Consider the following 20,822-nt stretch of genomic DNA (forward strand, 5'->3'; position numbering starts at 1 on the left):
TTTCTGCTCTATCATAGCTCTATGTATTTGTCATTCTTTCTTTTGGTGATTCGTCACTCAGTTCTTGTTTTCTTTCTACATGGCTCAAAAGGTATTCCTTGGGGCATATACATTCAAAATGCCTCTTTTTGAGAGGATGGTGGGCTTTGTTCCTAATCACTGGAGCCATCTCCAGGAGAGGTACTCCAGAGACCACAACTTGTCATTTACCAAGCATCAACCCACTAACATGGAGACCTTGTGCAAGCTCTAAGGCATGTACTGTTGACAATGAAGGCATGTGAATGATTGTATTGGCATAAGTCAACTTGCATGCTACAGATTATTATCCTAAATATGGGATGCAATGTTAAAACCATACCAGGCAGTTCACCTTAATAAGCCTCAAGCCAAATCTGGAAAAACTCATGAAGAAACAAGCACTGACACAGTCAATAGTTCTAGCCTTTTGGCTGCTAATGCAGATCTGATGGCTCTGTAAATAATTTCAGTGCTTTTGCCACTGCTGTTCGCCGTTGGCACAAAGTGGAATAAAATGCTTTTGGCGATGCTCTGGAGTGAAAAAGGGCAGGATGATATGTATGCATTATGATGCAGCCATTACTTTTATTTGCCAATGCAGGTAGGTAGATATCAATCTTGAAACATTTAAAAAATCAGGTTATTTTTGCATGAAAGCACCTTTTAAAAAAGAGATGCCCAAAAGTAGATTGCTGCTGCCAGGCCCTCCAAAAAATGGGAAAAAAGTAGGGGTGGGTGATAAATTCCTCTCCGCAGGCAGAGTTTGTGGAGTTTGCCCCTTCTGCATTACACTTGTAACGCGGAGTTCCGGCAAAACTCCATCAACCGCCACGTGGTTGAGTTTTTTCTCGCATGCAGCTTGCCAACGGTATGTTGGCGAGTGCGAGCAAGAAATGGAGTCCTCTAGCGAGATTTTGTCAAAGTAGGCAGTCGCAACCGTTCGTAGTGAGAAAGCTGACGCTCAAGTAGGAATATACTCTAGGGGCAGCAAAAAAGCAGATTTTGCACAGATTTTGCAGCACGGAACAAGCTCCCAGTGCATGAAATCAGCGTGAGGTGCTGATTCCTCCGGCTCACAGAACTCCGTGGAATCTCGCGGAGTTTTCATGTAATCACGCGGAATTCCACAGAGTGATACTCTGTGGGTTCCTCCCACTCCTAGAAAAAAGTGGAGTTAGAAAAAAGGAAAGTTTGTGCAGGGGTTGGGTGCATGGGGAAAGCATCAGGGAAAGTTGGGAGATGCTGCTGAGTGGCAGTAGCTAGGGGGTGCAGTCACACATGGGAGCAACGGGGAGAGGGAGGGCAACAAGAAATGTGGGGGGGGTGTATTAGTAAATAAAAATCAAACCTGGTGGAGAGGAGAAAGCAACGGACAAGTTGGGGGGGGCAGGAGCAACACTGAAAGTGGGGTTGATGTGGATTTGTACGGGAAAGCAGCACATGTGGGAGAGATCGAGAACGCACATGCATTCAAATGGAGTGCAGAAATTAAAAGAGTAATTCCCTGAATATAAGCAGAGGAAGTATACAAGTCATCCAATCATAAGGATGATAAAGAAGCTATATTGTGGAAGAGGGCAGTGGTTGGGGACAAACACAAATAGAGGAGGGAAAGGAATTGAATAGGAACCAAGCAAATGAGATTGACAAAAAAGACGGTAAGTAGTGGGTTGGTTCAAAGCCCACTGCAAGGTGTTAGCATGGTACGCAAGGGGCCTTTCTACACGAGACAGCTAAAAGTTGTTTGTATGCAAGATCTAAAATGTAAAAGAGATGAGTGATTACATTACACAAATCTGTTACTCTTTTATTTTCATAGCTCATGCCAGTATGCTACATTCTCTTTAGAAGCAACAAAACCATTTTCTTTCCCCCTCTCTGTCTCTTCTTGTTCTCCATAGCCCCCTTCTCTTGTATTGCCACCCACTCTCTTTATTTAAAAATTAGCCACACCAGCACCTATTTGTCCCTCGGATCTTTACTCTCCATACGCAGGCCCTTACTGTACCGTAGGGTGGTCATCTTTTAATAGTTTTCAAACCATTCCAAGATGGCCACCAATGTTTATACACACATGCCCATGTGAGCATACAGAGCGGCCAATTGAAATGTTTTTTAATGTGCTCAAGGAAAGCCATTCCAAGATGGCTGCCTTGCATGGGCAAGAACAGCAGCCACATTAGATTGATACTTCTTAAAACAAAAGAAATAAAAACATTCCAATATTGTTGCTGAATGTGTGCTCACATGCATTCGCGCACGTACAGTAGCAATTTTGGAATGCTTTCAAAAACAGTTCCAAGATGGCCACCATGCATACACATGATTGACAGTCATCTTGGAATGGTGTCTCTTAAGCTTTTAAAAAATGATCCCAAGAAGTTTGCCAATGTGTGTGCATGCACTTTGTTCATCTGGGGCTGAGCGCGGGGAATCATTGGCTAAGCCAATAGGCCTGCCTCACAGTATCACAAGTCAGTTATATTGGCTTTGAGAATATCTTTTTCTTTGTCAGTAAGATTTACATTTGGTCATCTGTGTTTCAGTGATCATCAGTCACAGGTTTGTTGTTGTTGGAGCAACGTTAGTCAGTGGAGTATCCAGGCAGATAATAGTACAACAGTGACATTTATTAAATACTCACAGTATAGTATTGCTTGATGCCTTTTTGGAGAGTGGCGTAATGTTGCACAGCCCTCTCAAGTGTATGGGGCTGAAAAGGAGAGCTCAGAAAAGAATGATCTATCAAAGTGGCCAAATCTTTAGCGCAGGTGGATACAAGGGAACCAGTAAGACACCTTCCAAAAGGAACTATTTGAGACCAAACTGAGTCCATGTTTAGATTGGGAGCTCTAGTTATAATAAAACACAAACATCATGGAACATATCACTTTGATTCAATCATTGATTATGAAAGGGCATTGAAGGGGCAGTGACTCACATCAATAGAACAGCCAATTAAAGACTCTGCTTTCAGGGCTTTCTGTAGGATCTGAAACAGATTAGTTGGAGCTTTCTTTAAATCATAGAATTCTGAGATTCCTCCTGTCAGATCCTCGAACCCCTCAGCTGTTGAGCCTCCCGACAATGCTTCGTAGGATCCATTCAACCTGTGGGAAAACAGAAACACCATGGATCCTTAATCTCCTTATGCTTTATCACAAATATATCCTAAATTGGGCAGCTTTTTTATTTGGTAAATCTGACATAGATGAGAGTCCTCCCTACTGTTCCTTCATTACCAACTCTCACACCTGTTAACCCATATCTAGTTCATGTCAGCATAAACCTACCCAACCCCAATACCCCCATGCTCTGCCTAGCACACAGGTGTTCTCACTCTTTAAATATAAACATTTTCAGTTGTTACTTCATCTTTTTATCTACATTTCATCAAAACCACTCACAGTGGCCTCCATAACTAAAATGTATAGAACAGAAGTAAACAAGTGCTAGATGATGTAGTTAGTCAGCAGCTCACCCGTGAGAGTACTGAGAGAGAATTGAAAGGCACCTAAATTCAATCTGATGTTTCGCCAGAGCAGCTGCGTGATAAATGACCATGCGTTCTAAAAAAATGCATAGTAATAACTTCGCGATGTACAATGCATGCGTGGTAATGCATGCGTTATAATGGTATCGCGAAGTAAAAAAATCGTTGAAATGGCTGTTTACCTTTATTTTGTCCTCTGACACATTATCCCCTAATGTTATTTGCATTGCCTATTTGACCCCAGCATTTTGAGGTATTTGTAGTTTGAGGATAAGCTCCTTAGAAACGCTCAGGTGCAATGAATTTGCATAATCTAACCAGGAGCTATCTAGGAACCTGATAATGTGAATTCCATTGAGGAAGCTAGACTTGACATAATGTCAGGTAAGAGAATCAATCCACTACTTTTGAGCCAAGGTAACCTGTTCCTGCACTGCACACACTGGTAGTATCCGAGGGCTAAATTATTTCCAGAATTCAAATAAATAATACACCGTTAACATCTCCATTGGCGCCCCATATGCAATAATAAATATCAGCTGGTTTCAAGCAGCCGGTCCGTCTTTCACTAATAGCCTGTTTTGGGTGCAGGTGCTAATGAATGTCTGCACTCTCGCTGTAATAGGTCACACTGTGCATGCGCCTGAGGGTGGGCTGCTGTGCAGAGTGGACAGTGCACCCTATTGGTAATGTGAATGTCATGCACTGATATGTATGCGCTGCTGAGCAATCACTCACATATGAATAATGCCTTCTCTCTCAGGTCTGCTCTTTACCAATCAGACTCAAAGTCCACCTGGAAGAGGCGAACACCTGCTCCAATAAGTCTCCTATGTGTGTTTTCCTGGCTTTTCAGGATGTTGTAACCTGATGGAGTCAAAGGAAATGCAACGTAATAGTTTGAACCTGTTTGATTTGTGTCTTACAGGCCTCCACTCTTAGTTCATGATTAACAATATGGAGCCTATTTGTCAGGAGGGTGGTAGCAGGAATCCTGCCATAGAAGAACAGAATTCCTGCCTGCACCACCACCTTAATGAAGGTGAATAGTGACAGACCGTCCACTGGTGGAGCATCAGCTGCCTCCACCATCAGGTCCATCATGCTGCAGTGTCCTCGCCAAAAGAAATGATGGTGAAGTGGCCAAGTAGGATAAGGCAACCATTCCACCAGCATGTGTGGTGGGGTTGAGACCATGCAACACTGTATGGTAATGAGAGCGATTGTTCATGGAAGAGCACACAGCATGACCCTAAGATCCAGGTAACAACACCAAGCATGTCAGGAAGATGCAGGCAGTGAAAATCTTCTCTGGACATAGACTTCCAGTGTCCACATGTGGTAGCAGAAAATCTAACATTTACCATTGGCATGGTAAAGACAGACACTTGATGTGATGGGAAAAAACACTGTTGACATGACAGAATTTTAGTAATACAGCAAGGTTTCCTTCACCAGATTTTAAATCTACATTTTTAGCCCTAAATCAGGCAGGATGTCTTTCTTATTGAGTGAATCGTCCAAGACAAAGTGCCCCATTACTATGTATTTTCTACTCTGTGGACTCCTATGCAGTGCACGGTATCATGTTGAACCTTGGTTCGCTGGACCAACAGTATATTGGAAGCCCAGCGCCTTTTATACTCATAGAGACTGTATTATATATGGTTTGGTATTGAACAGTCAAACTTCATCACTTATGCCCCAATATGCTAGGAAATTCTCAAAGGCAGACCATTTCAAATGTACTTCAGTCAAAGGTCAGAAGCCAGAAGTGCAATATTACAGTGTGACTTTCACTTCTTGGGAGTATCAGAAACACTGTAATCCCTTGTTGTGTTTATTTTCAGTTTTTCTTTTTTATCTTAAATGATACTTACTTTGCATAGGCTTTCTCCAACAGAGCACTCCAGAATTCATTTCCTTCTGCCGAATGTACAAATAGTAGTTCCCCATTTTTAGTGGGAAGTCGATCATCAATGACAACGTCTACCCACTCTCCATACTGCCAGAACTGAAAGAGGTAAGGCAACCTGGTTATTTACATGTGTCAGTATTCAGAGAAACATCTTCCAATAAACATTTCCAAAGACAAGGACACATTTACCAATGACCACCTCTCAACTTCAAGCATGAGTCTTTTAGACACCCAGTCCCAATAGAAAGGAAACCGTTATAAAAGATCACCTCTCAGTGGCAAAAACCCATGGGGCATATTTACAAGCCCCTACTGCCACTAGAGCTCACTTTGTTTGACGCTCCGTGGCGTAGCAGCATTTTCCATATTTGCAAGGTGGCGCTAAGCTACTTAGCGTGGCTTAATGCCACATGGTAAATACGCCCTTTTCCGCCACAGTCCCAATGGCGGCCGTTACGGTACTGGGGTGGCTAGGGTAAAAAATAACATATTTCCCTTACCTGATCACCGCGTCTCTCCACCATCTCTCCCATGTCGTTTCTCCTCCGCTCGTCTTCCAGGAAGCACCCAGGTCCCCATAGCCAATCACAATGCTACAATTTAGCATTGTGATTGGTCTGAGCACCGTGGTTCAGAACTCAGACATGGAATGGGAGCCTGAGAATGTTCTTCACCCAGGCTGTACGCAGCCTGGGTGGAAAACATGCAAAGTGCGCATGACATTTTGGCCGGCCCAAGAGGGCCGGCCAAAGCGCCATCCCCACTTTAGAGTGCAGCAACCAGTCCTCCTCCCTGACGTCAGGGAAGCCAACCACTGCCCTTCCCTAACCTGATGAAACTACAAATAAAATGATAATAACTTCAGTTATTATCATTTTCTTTTTTCTTTTACATTGCTTGTGAGCAGTGGGGCGACGTTCCTCCGCCTTAGCGGAGAAGCCGCCACTGTGCAGTCCTCCGTGGCAAAGGGGCATATAATGGGTGTTGCAGTGGGCGTTCCACCGCAACACCCATTGCTTTTTGACGCTGCCCCAGATTTACAATACTGAGGCCAAAAACTACTGCCATGGAATACAAGGCCTTGGAATGGCAAGATTTATAATTTCTCCTCGTTTTTTGCTCATTCCATGGGTGCTGCATACTGCAGCACACATAGAAAGAGCCAATTGCCATTATGGATTGAAGGTGTCCCTTCCTGCACATAAACAATGACCCCTTAGCGCAGGCACCCTTGCAACATGGCGACAGTGTGCCTGCAATGGCGCTGGGCGTTTTCTTTGCGCCTTAACTAGGGGAAACACAGTGGTGCACCATATTCTTGTGAACAAAGCACATACCTGAGTTTTCAAAATGTCAGAGCATCGTGCTGCCAAATTTGGCACAGCTCCGTGCTTCAACATTTTTTTTGTAAATATGCTCCCAACTGTTTAAATCCACTACTCAATGCAAGAAATAATCAAGGAAATTGGACCCCCTAATTAAAAAAATCAACTGTCAATGACAAGGGAATATCTACCAAAGTAAACCACTCAAATACAAGTAAGCATATGTGAAAGACCTCCAATACAGATAAGCAAACATCTAAACCCCCATTACCTCTCAATGGTAGGACAACCTCCTCTACCGAACAGCATCTCTCAATGTCAAAGAAACATCTGGCAGTGTCGCCACCGAATGCACCAAAGGATCTATCAAAGTTCACCTCTCAATGGATATGAAACTTGTACGAACAAGCAAATCTCACTGCATGGAGAACTTCTACCAAAGACAACCTCCCCAATGATTAAAACTTCTGCCAAAAAACCCAATCCAATGAATAGAAAATTTCAACCAAACACCACTTCATATTGGCAAAACATCTCCAAAAGACCACCCTTAAAATCCAATGACAAATCTACCAAAGACAATGTTACATTAGCAAAGATCACTTCACAAAGCAAATATGCCTGCCACTCAATATACGTTAATTACAACACAATATCTACTAAAGATTAGACCTGATTGAGAGTAACATCCAGCAAACACTACTCCTAATAGCAAGAGCACATCTAAAAAAGACAGCCTCTAATGTGACTCGACCATGGATAAATTCAATGAAACATCTACCAAAAATCACTTCCCAGTGGCTAAAAACATTGCAAAGAAAACACCTCTCAATGGCAAACAACGTCCGCCAAAGAACAATTCTCAATAGTTAGAAAATATCTACTAAAGACCACTTTTCAATGGATAAGAAACATCTACTATAAACTACTTCACAATGGTAAAATATGTTCTCCCAAAGATCACCTCCAAAAGGTAGTGAAACATCTTGCAAAGTTCACATTTTAGTGATTATGCAGCAACTGCCATTGACCATTCCTTGCTTGCAAGGAAACATCTGGCACCGAATACCTCCAAATGCAATGGAACATCTACCAAAGACGACATACCAATGACAATTCGAGTATTACAAAACCATATATCCAGATTTCAATATTAGCAATTTTTCAATAAATGCCTCATTCTGTCTGCGATCCACGGATTGTTCATGGCTAGTAATGGAAGCAATCCCTTTTAGAACTGAGAGAATAATTGTGAACCAGTTGAAATTACCAGTTGCCATCATTTAGATGACTTACAGGAACTTGTCTGTATTTGCTATGTCTCATTTATACAGAAGGCCCTTTCTTAGATGCTGGTTGCTCATAGATGAGTTTTTTTGCAGTTTTATATAGAGTGAACTCAACCTGATGGTGTTGGAGTGCTTACAAGAGGAAAGTTACTTTACACAAACGCACATTCATTTTTTCGAGGCATGGGGAGATTTGGGGCCTTATTAGAATGTCGGGCCATCGGAGCAATTTGGGTGGGGGGAAAGACTGCTGCCTCCAATAGCTCAAGAAGCCTATCGGGGTAGCAGTCGGAGTCTAATCCCTACAATGGAGGTGGTGGTCGCAGAGGCACCGCCATAGGGATTAGGATGTCAGTTTCTGACAGCCTTTCCATGGCAGTCCGACTGCCATGAAAAGGCTGCCGGAAAGTGACTTTGGGGGCCCCTAGCAGGGCCCCCGTCACCCGTGGGCCTCCACTATGGGACGAGAGGGACTAATTTGGTGCCCCCAAACATCAATGCACCGTGTGCCAGGCACCACATGGTGCCTGGCACACGGTGCATGGATATTTTTAGACATGCATTTTACTATTGCTGCTTGTGCTGAGGCCCTTTTCCGGACCACAGCACAAGCCGCAATAGTAAACTGCATGTTTCTGACCGCCTCCACAGTGATCGGATTGTAATATGGCGAGTGGAGCCGCCGACTACATGTTGGGTAGTCTTCATCCCGCAGCGATGGCAGTCGGATGCTCATCTGACCGCCATCGTAACTAGGGCCCAAGTGATTTGCCCGAGAATCATTGGATGCTGAGCCGACGCCAAGTCTCACACATGGTTCCCCAGTTCCATAGTAGGAAGCTCTTGCCATAACATCTCATGAGTCACAGACCCACATTGATGAAACAGTCCATTTCTACTTGTACTCACATTCGTTGTGCACAGTTACATGAGTTGACATCATGCATGGTCAAGGGAGGGACACGGACCTTGAAGTGAGAGAGTGTGATGCCGCTGGTGATGGGTATTTTTCTTCTTTATATGTGGATACCTTTCTGTTTCATTGCAGGAATTAACTACTTGCCGGAGCCTGAAAGCACCACAACTATCCTGACTATAGTCTCATTATTTTGATAGCACCAAGCAGGGCTCATGTTGATCAACAACTGAGACATATTTACTACTTTCCCTAGGAGCTGCATTGCCCACCAGAGATAGAAAAGACTTATAATATCCTGCAAAGTGAGTTGACTCATTATGTCTTTCTTATTTTAATTATTCATCTAATGGCCTTTGCAACCTAAGTAGTTGTTATTACACCAGAAGAATTCCTTTTTTTCCCTTTTTTTCCGCAATAAGCAAATTTAGGATCTTTTAGAACTATTCTAGATTATTGGTTTCCAACGTAATTGCAGAAGAGTTGGATTCAAATCAAAGTTTTAGGAGAGACACAAAATCAATTTACATACAATGACTCCCAATAGGAATCATTTGAATAGTAAGTGGTTATCCTGAAAATGTGGAATAGATACGGCCCTTCCGGAACAAAGCTGGACACTAATTCCCAAGATAGAATAAATACTTATCCTCTGTGCTCGATGTGAACATCTGAAATAAAAGTGTCTCATGACATCAGCAAATTCTTCAGTCACATGGTTATCCCATGAACAAGAAAACCTTTGACTTGGATTTCTATGCTGGGCTAATCCAGGACGTTTTATGAGTTGGGTCTTAAGGTCTTTACGTGCAAGGAACTGTCCATGTGCACGTGTGCATTCTACAAATTATGCTCTTTGTGCTAATCTATACCTGGAAGTGGAATATCCCAGCATAATTCCTCTGGAAGCTCTGGTTCTCAGGAACCACGCGTGAGAGTATATCCTGGTCCAGGGTGAGAGATGCAATGGCTGCCATGAACCAGCAATCACCTGCGGAGCACAAACACAAGAGGTTAACAATTTACTGACTTGGAGAGAATAAACATTCTGTGCTTTGTCCCTATAGTATCCAATGGTCAATGTGCATCAAATTAAAATCTACATTGTAGCAGAAGGTTCTACAATATAGGGACAGACCTATGCAGTATTTTCAGGAGACCCTCTTAAGACAAATTTACATGCAATGAATCTAAATGAAACTCATTTACATAGTAATTATCCTAGTATACATTTGGCTCTCTGGGATCTATATTGGACTCTGCAGTTGTAGATAAATATTCAGGAAGGAATAAATTGTGCTCATAATGAGGAGGTGACATAGAACCTTCAATTACTGACTTTGTCTCCCTATTCAGTTTTCTAATCATCATTATATAAACATTAATGTTCCACAATGTTGTTTTGTACATTTATGCAGGGATAGAACACATTTCTAAAGAAGGGTTTCATCATAGACCACAAAAATGTTAAGGTGTATATTAATATTTAAAACAATGCATTTGATGTATTTAGGATGATCAAAATAAATCAAAAAAGAAAGAATTACGTTTAAAGATGACTGTGGCACTGGTAAGACTATTGTATCTATCACTGAGGTGTGCAGGGAATTTTATAATTTTTTACCTTAACACAGTAAAGTAAAGCAGAAACTGAATGGATTTTTAGGTTATTGTTTAAGCAAAAATTACCTAAATTGAATCTATTTGACTAGTCTATCTCTAGATTCACTGCTCAAGACAGTGATAAAAATAGCAAGATGTGCTACAGCACATGAATGTGGATTCACCAAAACTCAGGAGTAGCTGATATGCATATAATTTCACCACCAGCAACATCATAGTTGTCCCTCAATGAGTGGAAAATACAGCTAAGCGCACAGGGGTTCTGCCATTATAACCCCTGAGACCAAGGGTAGTAGGGAAGTACTATGGATACCAAAGGGTAAGCCGTACACCGCTGGTTTGCAACATGTTTCTTTTTACACCCTCCTCCTTCCAGTGACTTTGAACGCAAAAAGCACACAGAGCTCCTCCAGAGAGACCATAAAACTTGCACCCTCTACAGGCTTCAAATTAGCACAGGATTGAGGAGAGCAATGCCTTCAACTGTGCCAGATCAAAGCGAGACCCCTGCATCGACCACCAGCGGAAAGCCCATTGAACAGCCATGTACTGTTCAGGTGTGAGCAAAGGTATCAATATTCTATGCTCTACGCGATCTGCCCTATGTAGACCTGTGACTCATTCGGCTTTGCTGTGGTGTTCTGCTGCTGTGCATGCCATGGTGATTAGTGTCACATCCAAGTGCAGTGAACTATATCTTTTGACAGGGCTGGCTCTAGCGCTGTTGGCACCTGTCGCGGCTCCTCCGCAATGGCGGAGGAGTGTCGCCCCACTGCCTGGCTCGGAGCCAGCATATGTAAAAAAAAATGATGTTCTTGCATCATTTTATTTCGCATTTGCCGGCTCTTAGCCAGCGCTGTTGGGAGGGGCGGGGCCGAGGCATGGAAGGGGGAGGAGGAGTGCTACGTGCACTCCACTCCCTAGGTGCTCATGTGTGTTTGGCCGTCCGTCTCCGGCCAACCACACACAAATGCACACTTAGGTTTTCTCCAGACCAACTGCATTGAGCAGCCGGGCTGGAGAAACCCCTCAGACACCCTGGTCTGCGCTGGGTGTCTTCCCTGCCCGGTCAAACCAATGCCTGCGCTGGGGATTGGACAGGGAGTCTGTCCCAGGGGCTGCTGGGACTAGGCAGGAAGAGGAGAGGCGGCACAACGAGACGCAACTCTGGAGTCGGCCAGCAGGAAAAGCAGATTTGTTTTTAGTATTGTATTTCTATTAGAAATGTCTAGCCCAATGATGACATCACCCGCGCGACCCCTACTGCCCCACCACCCTTTGTTTATGGCGCCAGCCGCGGGTCCTTACAACATCTAAAAGACATAACAGTGAGTCAGAACCTGAAGAGGAGGTTGGCACCCAAGAAGGGAAACCAATCTCTTCTCTCTCAAATGCTGAATCAGTTTTTGGAAGAAAATGAGGACCCAAAGTCTGTCCCAGCTATATTCAGATATTGATTGCAGCAAAGAACAGAGAGCCTTATGTACAAAGCATTTTTGCAGTCGCAAATGGCCTGATTCACAAAATTGGGCCATTTGCGATAGCAAAAATGCATTTTCTTTTCTACAAACCACAAATTGCGATTCTGTAACAAGTCACCAAATCGCAGCTTGGGTTTACAACCCAATACCGATTCAATATTTGGAAAGGGTGTGTTTAGGGCGTCCCTTACAAATACCGCATCACTTTGGTATGAATTCATGTTTTGTGACAGAATTCTAGTCGCAAAAGGGAAACCGCCACTACAACGGGCCGTTTCCACGCATAACAATAACCACGCATGCATTACAACGCATGCGTGGTTACAACGAATAGCCTTTACCACACATACCTTTACTACGAGATACGTAGTAAAGGCATGTGTGCTAAAGGTAAAAAAAAAAAAAGGGTGGGCTGTGGGGGTGGAGGGGGTCACCCCCCCACACAAAAAAAACGTGGGTTACAAAAAACGGAGCTTGAGGGGTCTCCCCCCCCCCAAAAAAAAGAAACGCACCTGAATTCTGTCGTTTTCAGAAACTGAATAAAAAAGATGAGGAGGCAATCGGCGTCATAAGAGGAAACGGAAAGACACTTTCTCTTCCTCTTTACGACGTGAAACGCAAATAGGAAGTGCTTGGAGTGAAGGGAACGTAGAGAGGTAAGGGGGAATGAGGGGGTGGTGTTGCACAGGGGTAAATTATAAGGGTTAATTTTAAAGGTTAATTAGTAGTGATAGAAGATAGCCTTTAAAATGAAAATGCCATTAACATGCATAGTTTAACAACGAAAATCGATGTAAAAATGTGCGTGTTAAAGGCATTTTCGTGGTAAAGGATATGCGTGGAGAAGGCATTCAAGTTGTAACGCATGCGTGGTAAAGGCATGCGTTGCAACGGAATGCGTAGTAACGTCATACAACTGTCGCAAAACATTAATCCTCTACCACCACCTCAAAGGAGGTGGTAAGACATTCGCAAACTGGAAGAGGTCCCCTAAGGATCCCTTCCTCTTTGTGAATGATGAGAAAAACATTTTTTCAGAGTAGGCAGTGGTCCAATGGACCACGCCTACTCCTCAAAAATGAAACTTACACTGTTCATTTTTTTTAAACGCATCCCGTTTTCCTCTAAGGAAAACAGGTTGTATTTTAAAAAATTGCTTTATTTAAAAACAATCACAGGCATGGTGTTTTGCTGGCCCAAGCAGGCCACCATGCTGGTGATGGCTGCCATTCCAAGTGGGTCGCAATTTGCAACCTGACTCATTAATATTCATGAGGTAGGTCGAATTGAGACCCATTTGCGAATTGACCTGTTAGTGCATAGGTCGGTTTACAAGTTTCCACAATGGTCATAAAAAATACTGGTCGCAAATTGTGACCAGCGCTTAGAGAATTAGGGGCCAGATGTACTAATTCTTGTAGGTATCGTAATCGCAATCAAAAATAAAACATTTAAGCCTTTGAACATTTATGAAACCGCCCCAGTTCAAAAGGTGGGTTCTGTAAACTAGATAAAATCAACAGAAGATGCCAAGAAGAAAAAACATTCTTGGCTTTAGTCTTTAAAATGCCTGATTTAGAGTGTGGGGGATGGGTTACTCCATCACAAATTTGATGAATATCTTCTCCACTTTATTACATGCCTTATGGCATGTGTTAAACGGTAGATGGGATTTCTGTCATGTTCTGTCAAAAGAGGCCCAGGGATGGACGTATGACCGCTTCATAAAATCTCACCTGGAAGCCTGAATAGATAAGGAAACTGGAGAGGAAAGACCCTCTTCAAAACCTCGAAATAAATTGGGGTAACTGGGCACTGAATCTGTCTGCAAATATGGTCTATCTTTAGCATCCCCAACTTGAGACTAATCTTAAAAAACTAGGGAATTGAGGACAAAATGCTAAGAGCAAGGGAACGCTTGATTCAGATGATCTGCAGCTAAGGCACTGTAATTTCCCTGTTCATGCACTGCCCTGAGAGATATTTTATCTTCTACCCAATAGCAAATTTCATGAGTCAAGTGATATAAATGTGTGGTCCTGTGCTATATTTTTGGTTCAAATAAGCCTTCCCCACTACACTGTTTGAGCAGACTATCCAATCACCTCCCCTGATCTGAGTACACCTGGACAACTTTCCACACAGCCATTAGTGTTTTTCCCAGTTGGAGAACATAAGCTTTTTTTGGTGGGTCCATATCCCCTAGGTTGCTATACCCCTGGTACTGTCTCCCAACCCATAATGCTGGTAACCCATGTCAGGATTCTCATATCTGGGATGGAGAGTAAACCAAGTCCCCTGTTCAGAATAGAAGGAATTAGCCATCAGGGCAATTAATCTCCAATGTTCTGAGTCATTGGGATGAGAGTCGCCAAGTCAGAAGCCAATTTTGTAGAATGTAAGAGACCTCTTTGCCCAAGTAAATCCTTGCCCAATATCTGATGAACACCTTGATTGTCTACAAGAAATCACAAAAAGGAATGAAGGAGTGAGAATCCCAGATTATCTCCTAGGAAAATAAAAACACCTAATGTTTCTTTGATTACCATATCCCCTTGGACCAGAATTCATTCTCTCACTGGTACCTTAACAGAAGCCTTTGAAATCAACATGGTCAAGTGTTTCTTCCATTACCTTCTTCAGGCTGGTGGAAGAAATACCTTTCCCAGATTAGTTCTGAACCACGCCCGAAGTACTTAGGACTCTGAGTGGGGGCCTATGAGACTTCTCTGAGTTCACCAGATAACTAATCTTCAAGAGTTTGGATCACCACCTATATATCCCTCTTCACCTGGGAATAGTAAGGATAATGAGCCAGAGATTGTCCAGGTATGGATGCACTATGATGATGTGACAGAGGAGAAATATTCGGCACCAAGACTTCAGCGCAAGTGAAGGTGGTAACGAGCAGCTACCACTCCTTCTGGAACCATTGCAGATGCTTTAAGGTTATCAACAGCTACATAGCTTGGACCTCAATGCTTGGGGCAATCCTCTCCTTCTTGGATGTATGTTGAGAGTGTATAAAAATCTTTAATCAAAGATTGGGGACGTTCTGGCATCGCCGGGGGGAGCTAATGAAAGCTGCTGGGGACTACGAGTCCCGTACCACCCTGCACCTGGCCACGTCTTGATCTTGCCCCAATGCTGTTCCACTGTATGGGATGCGTGTTGGCAAAGCCCAGGCTGTCCTGCACCCGTCAACATCAGGTAGAGGCAGGACAGGGCCAGCCGCCCCCCCCCCCCCCCGGTCTTTCATTTTGATTGTTTGTTGGATTAAAGGGGGACGCTCTCACTTCGTTGGCCGGTGGGAAGTTCTAATACGCTGCTCTAATTCTCCAGACTTCCTTACCTACTCGAATGTTCTTATCTGTGCTGGCTCCACTTTGCAGTGACAATAAAACTCTTCAGCCCTTGTTTTTAATGTAAGTTTATGTGAAAATGGAATCACAATGTGACCTCCTGTACAATGTAAGCAAGAGTCATGCGTAATTATAACATGAGTGAGCAGCCTTGAAGACTGTTTGACTACAGGCGCTCCTCCCGTGAAGAGCTCATGGGGCTATAGCATGACATTATTTATATAATCATTAAGAAACAATACCTATTGGGTACAGTATTACATGTTATAATTACGCATGACTCCTGCTTACATTGTACAGTAGGTCACATTGTGATTCCATTTTCGTAAGAGTAGTTAAGGGATCTTAACTTGGTCCTGATGAAAAAGCCAAGGGGATGGCTTTGAAACATGTTCACTAGTGAGGTGGTAGCCCATAGAAGCATATTACCTCCATTCCCCTCTTTTAACGCTACCAGCTAGGGAAGGTATTAAATAGTAGTTTCTCCACATAGCCAAGTATATTTTAAACTGCACCACTTTGTCCCTTTCCTGACCCTTCCACTCTGACATTAGCACGACACGTAGTGATCTCACTCTTAAGTGCTCCCGCGTCTCCATAGGTTGTAGCACGCCCCGTCCCGCAGCGGGGCGGGAAGAACCCAACGATGAAGCATGCCACCAAGGGTCCTTTTGGTAGGTGAGGGTTATTTTAAAAACACACTGTGTCTCCCTATACATCATTATGGCACACACCTTTATCTCAAATTAAGAGGTATTTTGCTCTAGGAAGGATACATTTATTTAAGGTAGCTGAGGTGGATTCTTTTTGGTTAATTTATGAAGTTTTGAGGAGGATGAGTCCGCCTTAGTTCATTTCTCTACCTCTTCACTCCCCCACTTAGTTTTTTTGTAAAATTGCTAATCCCCATAAAATAGGTTCTTTTGTGAGGGAGTCCTTGTTTAATATTCCCTACCGTGGTAGAATTATAGTGCTTCCACTTTTTTTCTACAAACATCCTATGGAGAGGGAGACTAACTCAGGTCCAAGGCAGGTGTTTGTTCCCACTATTCCTCAGGCACAGAGACAGTCAAACTATTTGAGCAATCGATATGAGCCTGAGTGCGTTGAATGAGCAAGACTGACTGGGAACAGGAATTGTTAATATCTCTCTGGTTAGCTCAAGTATGACTTCCTGGGTGCTGAAAGTCTTGAATTGGGATATGTCGAGGTACAGGGAAAATCAGGGAACCCTGAGCTGATCAATTTTCTCAAATGCAGTGACCTTATCAACCTGCAGGAAACCTGGGATTCAAAATGGGAACTACATTTAGATGAATATGTATCTTTTAGTGTGAAGGGCATTCCATCTTCAAACACACCGTTTTGGCGTCACCTACCCAGCCGCACTTCGGACATATGTATCGCCTTTCTCTCCGCCGCCGTCTCCTTCCAATGGACTCCCAGCTCCCCCTGTTCTTTTTGAATCCTGACACTCATCCTGCCAATAACTCCTGTTTTGAATTTGTAATTTTTCTGTAATTAATGTGAATTTTTCAGTTACCTAGTAACACGCTGTTTCCTTATGTAAAGCGCTCTGATACCTCCGGGTCTAGCTAGCGCTATATAAAACGCCCTAAATAAAAATAAAAATAAAATAAAAATAAATAAATAAAATAAGTGGTCGAGCAAGCAGGGGGCTTGTGATGCTTGTCAAGTTAGTTATAACCCCAAAGTGATTCCCTCTAATTCTTCTTTTTTCCTGGAGCCCTGCTGTTTTTGATCACCATTATAGTATTCTCTGTATCAACATTTACAATGCTATTCATGGGAAAGAGAATGTAGATGTTCTGATCGAACTAGAAACGTTTCTAGATGCTTTCTATCTTTTCTGCCCCTCACATCACGTTGTGTTGATTCTATCAGGGGACTTTAACCTTCACCATTGTAGGGACTGTTACCTATATGATCCCTCTGACCATGTCCATGTCAAGCATACTGCTCAAGGGGAGATCCTAAATGACCTGGCTGCAAACTTTAACGTAGTCAATTTGCTTTGTAAAAGATCCGTTGAGCGAGCGGAGGGTGCACCAACTTTCAAGGCTCTTGGATCGGGATCTATTATTGATTACATCTTTGTGTCCCAGGTATTTTTTCCCACTTTGCTAAGTTTTTCAGCAGTATGGAACCCTATAGTGATCACAACCCTCTGATCGTTACTGTTTTTATGGGGAAAAAAGAAATTGGGCATAAGCGCCCTTTACAAAACCTTAGTTACGACCAAAGATAAGGGACGGAGACTCAAATGAGCTAATGTCATCCCTGAGGTCTTTAACACTGATATTGTACAGACGTTTCTGGAGTATTTCAGGGCCTATTTAGATGAGGCCTTGGATACCCATATTCTTATAGCCTCTGATTCTATGTGAAAATATAAATCTAGCCCTCACCAAGTCAAGAGTGGCAAGTCCCCCCAAGCCCTGTACATGGTTTGACAAGAATTGCCCTAGGACTAAGAAGGAGCTCCTGATGTCATTAAAAAGTATACCACAAGATAGGTCAGAGGTCAAAAGGGGTAGATCAGCCTACAGAACTTCACTCACAAGTAGGAAACAGCAGCTAAATAATGAATTGTGAAATTACTTGGTGATATCCAGTACATTGAAGGATAGCACTAAGTTTTGAGGGGGCCAGAATCACTCCTTTTTTAAGAAGATCAACTTTCTGATCAGGCCTGCTCAAGCATGGGTGAACCCTTTTTCAGCCATCATGACTGCCTGTGGCCTGAGCTCTCGCCTTATCCAAACCCCATGGTTGACACGTTTATAATCCATTGGGAGGAAGTGAAAGAGGCAATTTTATCTTTGCCAATGGGCAAGGCAACTGGAGCTAATGGGGTCCGGGTGATTTGTTGAAGTCGCTAGTGGACTTATGGGCACCTATCATTACTCTCCATATAAATCCAGCCATCAGAGGCCCTCTCCAAGAAGATTGGAAATGATCGGTAATAGTGCCTGTATATGAAAAAGGAGATAGAGCAGACTCTGCCAGTTACAGGCCAATCACTCTAGTTGATGTTGAAGTTAAGATCAAAGAGAGAGTCATCCTGGAGAGACTGACCAGCTGGGCCAATTATATCCTGTCTGATGTACAATATGGGTTTAGGCCCAAAAGAGGCATGGTAGAGAAGAACTTAAATGTATATCTTTTGATTCCAAATACACTCGGGCCATAGGGGGCTCGGTACATTTGGCTTATTGTGGAGCTCAGCTCAGCCTTCGATAAAGTTAATAGAAACAAGCTCTGAGGTAAGCAGAGGTCCATGGGGGTTGATCAGGCACTTATCACCTTTATGAGAGACCTCCACAATGGCCTGATGGGGTGGTTAGATAAGGTTCTAATAGGGAATGCATTCAGTCTTTTAATTAAAAAACGTGTTCACCAGGGCTGCATCCTCGCGCCATTCTAATTCATTGCGTACGTTAATCGTCTGGAGGGGGTGCTTCCAAATAATGTCCTTTATGTTTCTAGAGTTGGTGGGGGAGCGATTCCAGTGTTTTTATATGCCGATGACCCGGTTTCAATTTCTCATACAGCCAGGAGACTTCAACGATTTTTAGATTATTTTATTGCTTTTACGGATAACTTTGATTCATCTACAAATTTATTAAAAAATCATATTTTATGGTGATGGGTCCCAAGAACACAAAAACATGTACAGTGCCGGCTCGCATATGGCGTGCTGCGGGGCGGTGGGGAGGGGCAGGGTAGGGGGGGCTAGTAAACTCGGACATACGACGGAACGGAGGAAAGTAATAATTAGGGTCAGTCCCTAACCATGGTGACAATCTTTTCCTACTTGGGGTTGTTACTTAATTTTGATCTTGGATGGTAACCTTTAATTAAAAAAATAGGGGATTTTACAACGGGCCATTTCTGGGCTACATGATTTTGACAGCCATCTTGGGCAGAGGCCTCCAAAACCTCTGTTAGATATATATCAGGGCAAATGTATTCCGATGGCTACTTTTGGCTGTGAGTACTGATTGCAAGCAAATACTGATCAAGTGCAGGTGACTGAAAAAAAGTTCCTGAGGAATTTGTTGGCTACATAATACACAACCACACACACACACACGCACGCACGCACTCACACACACACAGGAAACACTGAGACCTCCTATGTCTTAATAGGACATTTAGTCATATGTCTATGTCTGTGTCTGTCCCGGGTTTTCCTTCTGAAAATCTGGTCACCATAGGAAGAAACGGTTGCGGGTCTTGGCACCTCCAGACCTCTCTATGAGAAACACAATGAAATGTGCTTCAGAGTGAGAGAGCAAGTAGAGAGCATTGCGGGCTCTTGCTCCGCCACTCTCCTCAAATCGCTAGGTCTGGGCAGTGAACTCGGCTCCACTCGCTGAGTTTGCAGAATTTTCTGCACTACAAGTTACCCGAAGCACGCAGAGTTCTAAAAAACTCAATTTCGTGTTGCGGAGCAGAATTTTTTTCCTTGCTCACGTTCGTCAACGTCAAGTTAGTGAGCACGAGCGAGGAAAATCCACCTCCCGTTGAGATTTTTCCTCGTTTGCGATCGTCAACATCAAGTTGGCGAGCGTGGAAAATTCACCTCCCGCCGAGATTTCTCATTGCGAGTGGTCGCATATGCTCGTGACCGCTCGCGTTGAGAAACGTCCGTTCGCATTGCGAAAAGCTGCTGCTTGAGTAAAAATCTACTCGAGTGGCAGAAAGGAAGCAGCACCCATTTGCGCTTTGCATGGTGCCGTTCGCAATGATTGCACAATGCGGACAAGCACCTGGCACTGAAAATCATGGCGAACTGGCATTTATCCAACACATTCCGCTGCTCACGGAGCTTCGCGTAGTGCGGCGGAGTTTTGTTTGCACTTTGAGGAGTTCCGTGTAGCGGAACTAAGCGAACTACGCCCAGGCTTACAAATCGCTCTCCTAACTGCCATGCTGAACGATCTCCAGAGTACTTAAACAAGCTTATGATATGTGAGAAATGAAGGTACCTGAGCAGACTTCAAAGCTATAAGAAAGTAGTAACCTAAAAGAGAACAAAGAAAAAACAGAAAGTGATGTTAGAGAGTAGTGACTCTTTTTATTTTACCACTCTGCCCCTTCCGGTGACTTTCTCAGAATCTACTTGAAAGCTATGGGGTGTAGGTACGAAAAAAAGTGGAATGTAAATCTATAAATGATGCAATGTACTTCTTCACTAAGTAGACGACCAAGGCCCCCACAGCACAGTTGTCTATTAGCCCACCTTATGCGGGTGATCTTTAGCAGGTCGGTGTTTTAGGTAACAACATTTTGGATGCTGGGACCTGTAGTCCCTCCTTTTCCATTAAAAGTTTTGGCCTACAAGCCCCAGTGTTCTAAGACCTGTTC

At 43.3% G+C, this 20,822-nt stretch overlaps 1 protein-coding gene across 1 annotated transcript in view; it reads right to left on the reverse strand.

The window, feature by feature from the left end:
- Positions 1–20,822, reverse strand: part of CAPN8 (calpain 8) — a 194,455-nt gene that overhangs the window by 122,491 nt on the left and 51,142 nt on the right. Inside the window, exons 3-5 of the mRNA XM_085612992.1 lie at positions 9,835–9,953; positions 5,395–5,528; positions 2,963–3,131 (exon numbers count right to left, since the gene is read on the reverse strand). Of these exons, the coding sequence (XP_085469118.1) occupies positions 2,963–3,131; positions 5,395–5,528; positions 9,835–9,953 (422 nt within the window). The remainder of the gene's footprint in view (positions 1–2,962; positions 3,132–5,394; positions 5,529–9,834; positions 9,954–20,822) is intronic.

Source organism: Triturus cristatus, chromosome 6 (genome assembly GCF_964204655.1).
Source record: "Triturus cristatus chromosome 6, aTriCri1.1, whole genome shotgun sequence".
Classification (NCBI taxonomy): Eukaryota; Metazoa; Chordata; class Amphibia; order Caudata; family Salamandridae; genus Triturus; species Triturus cristatus.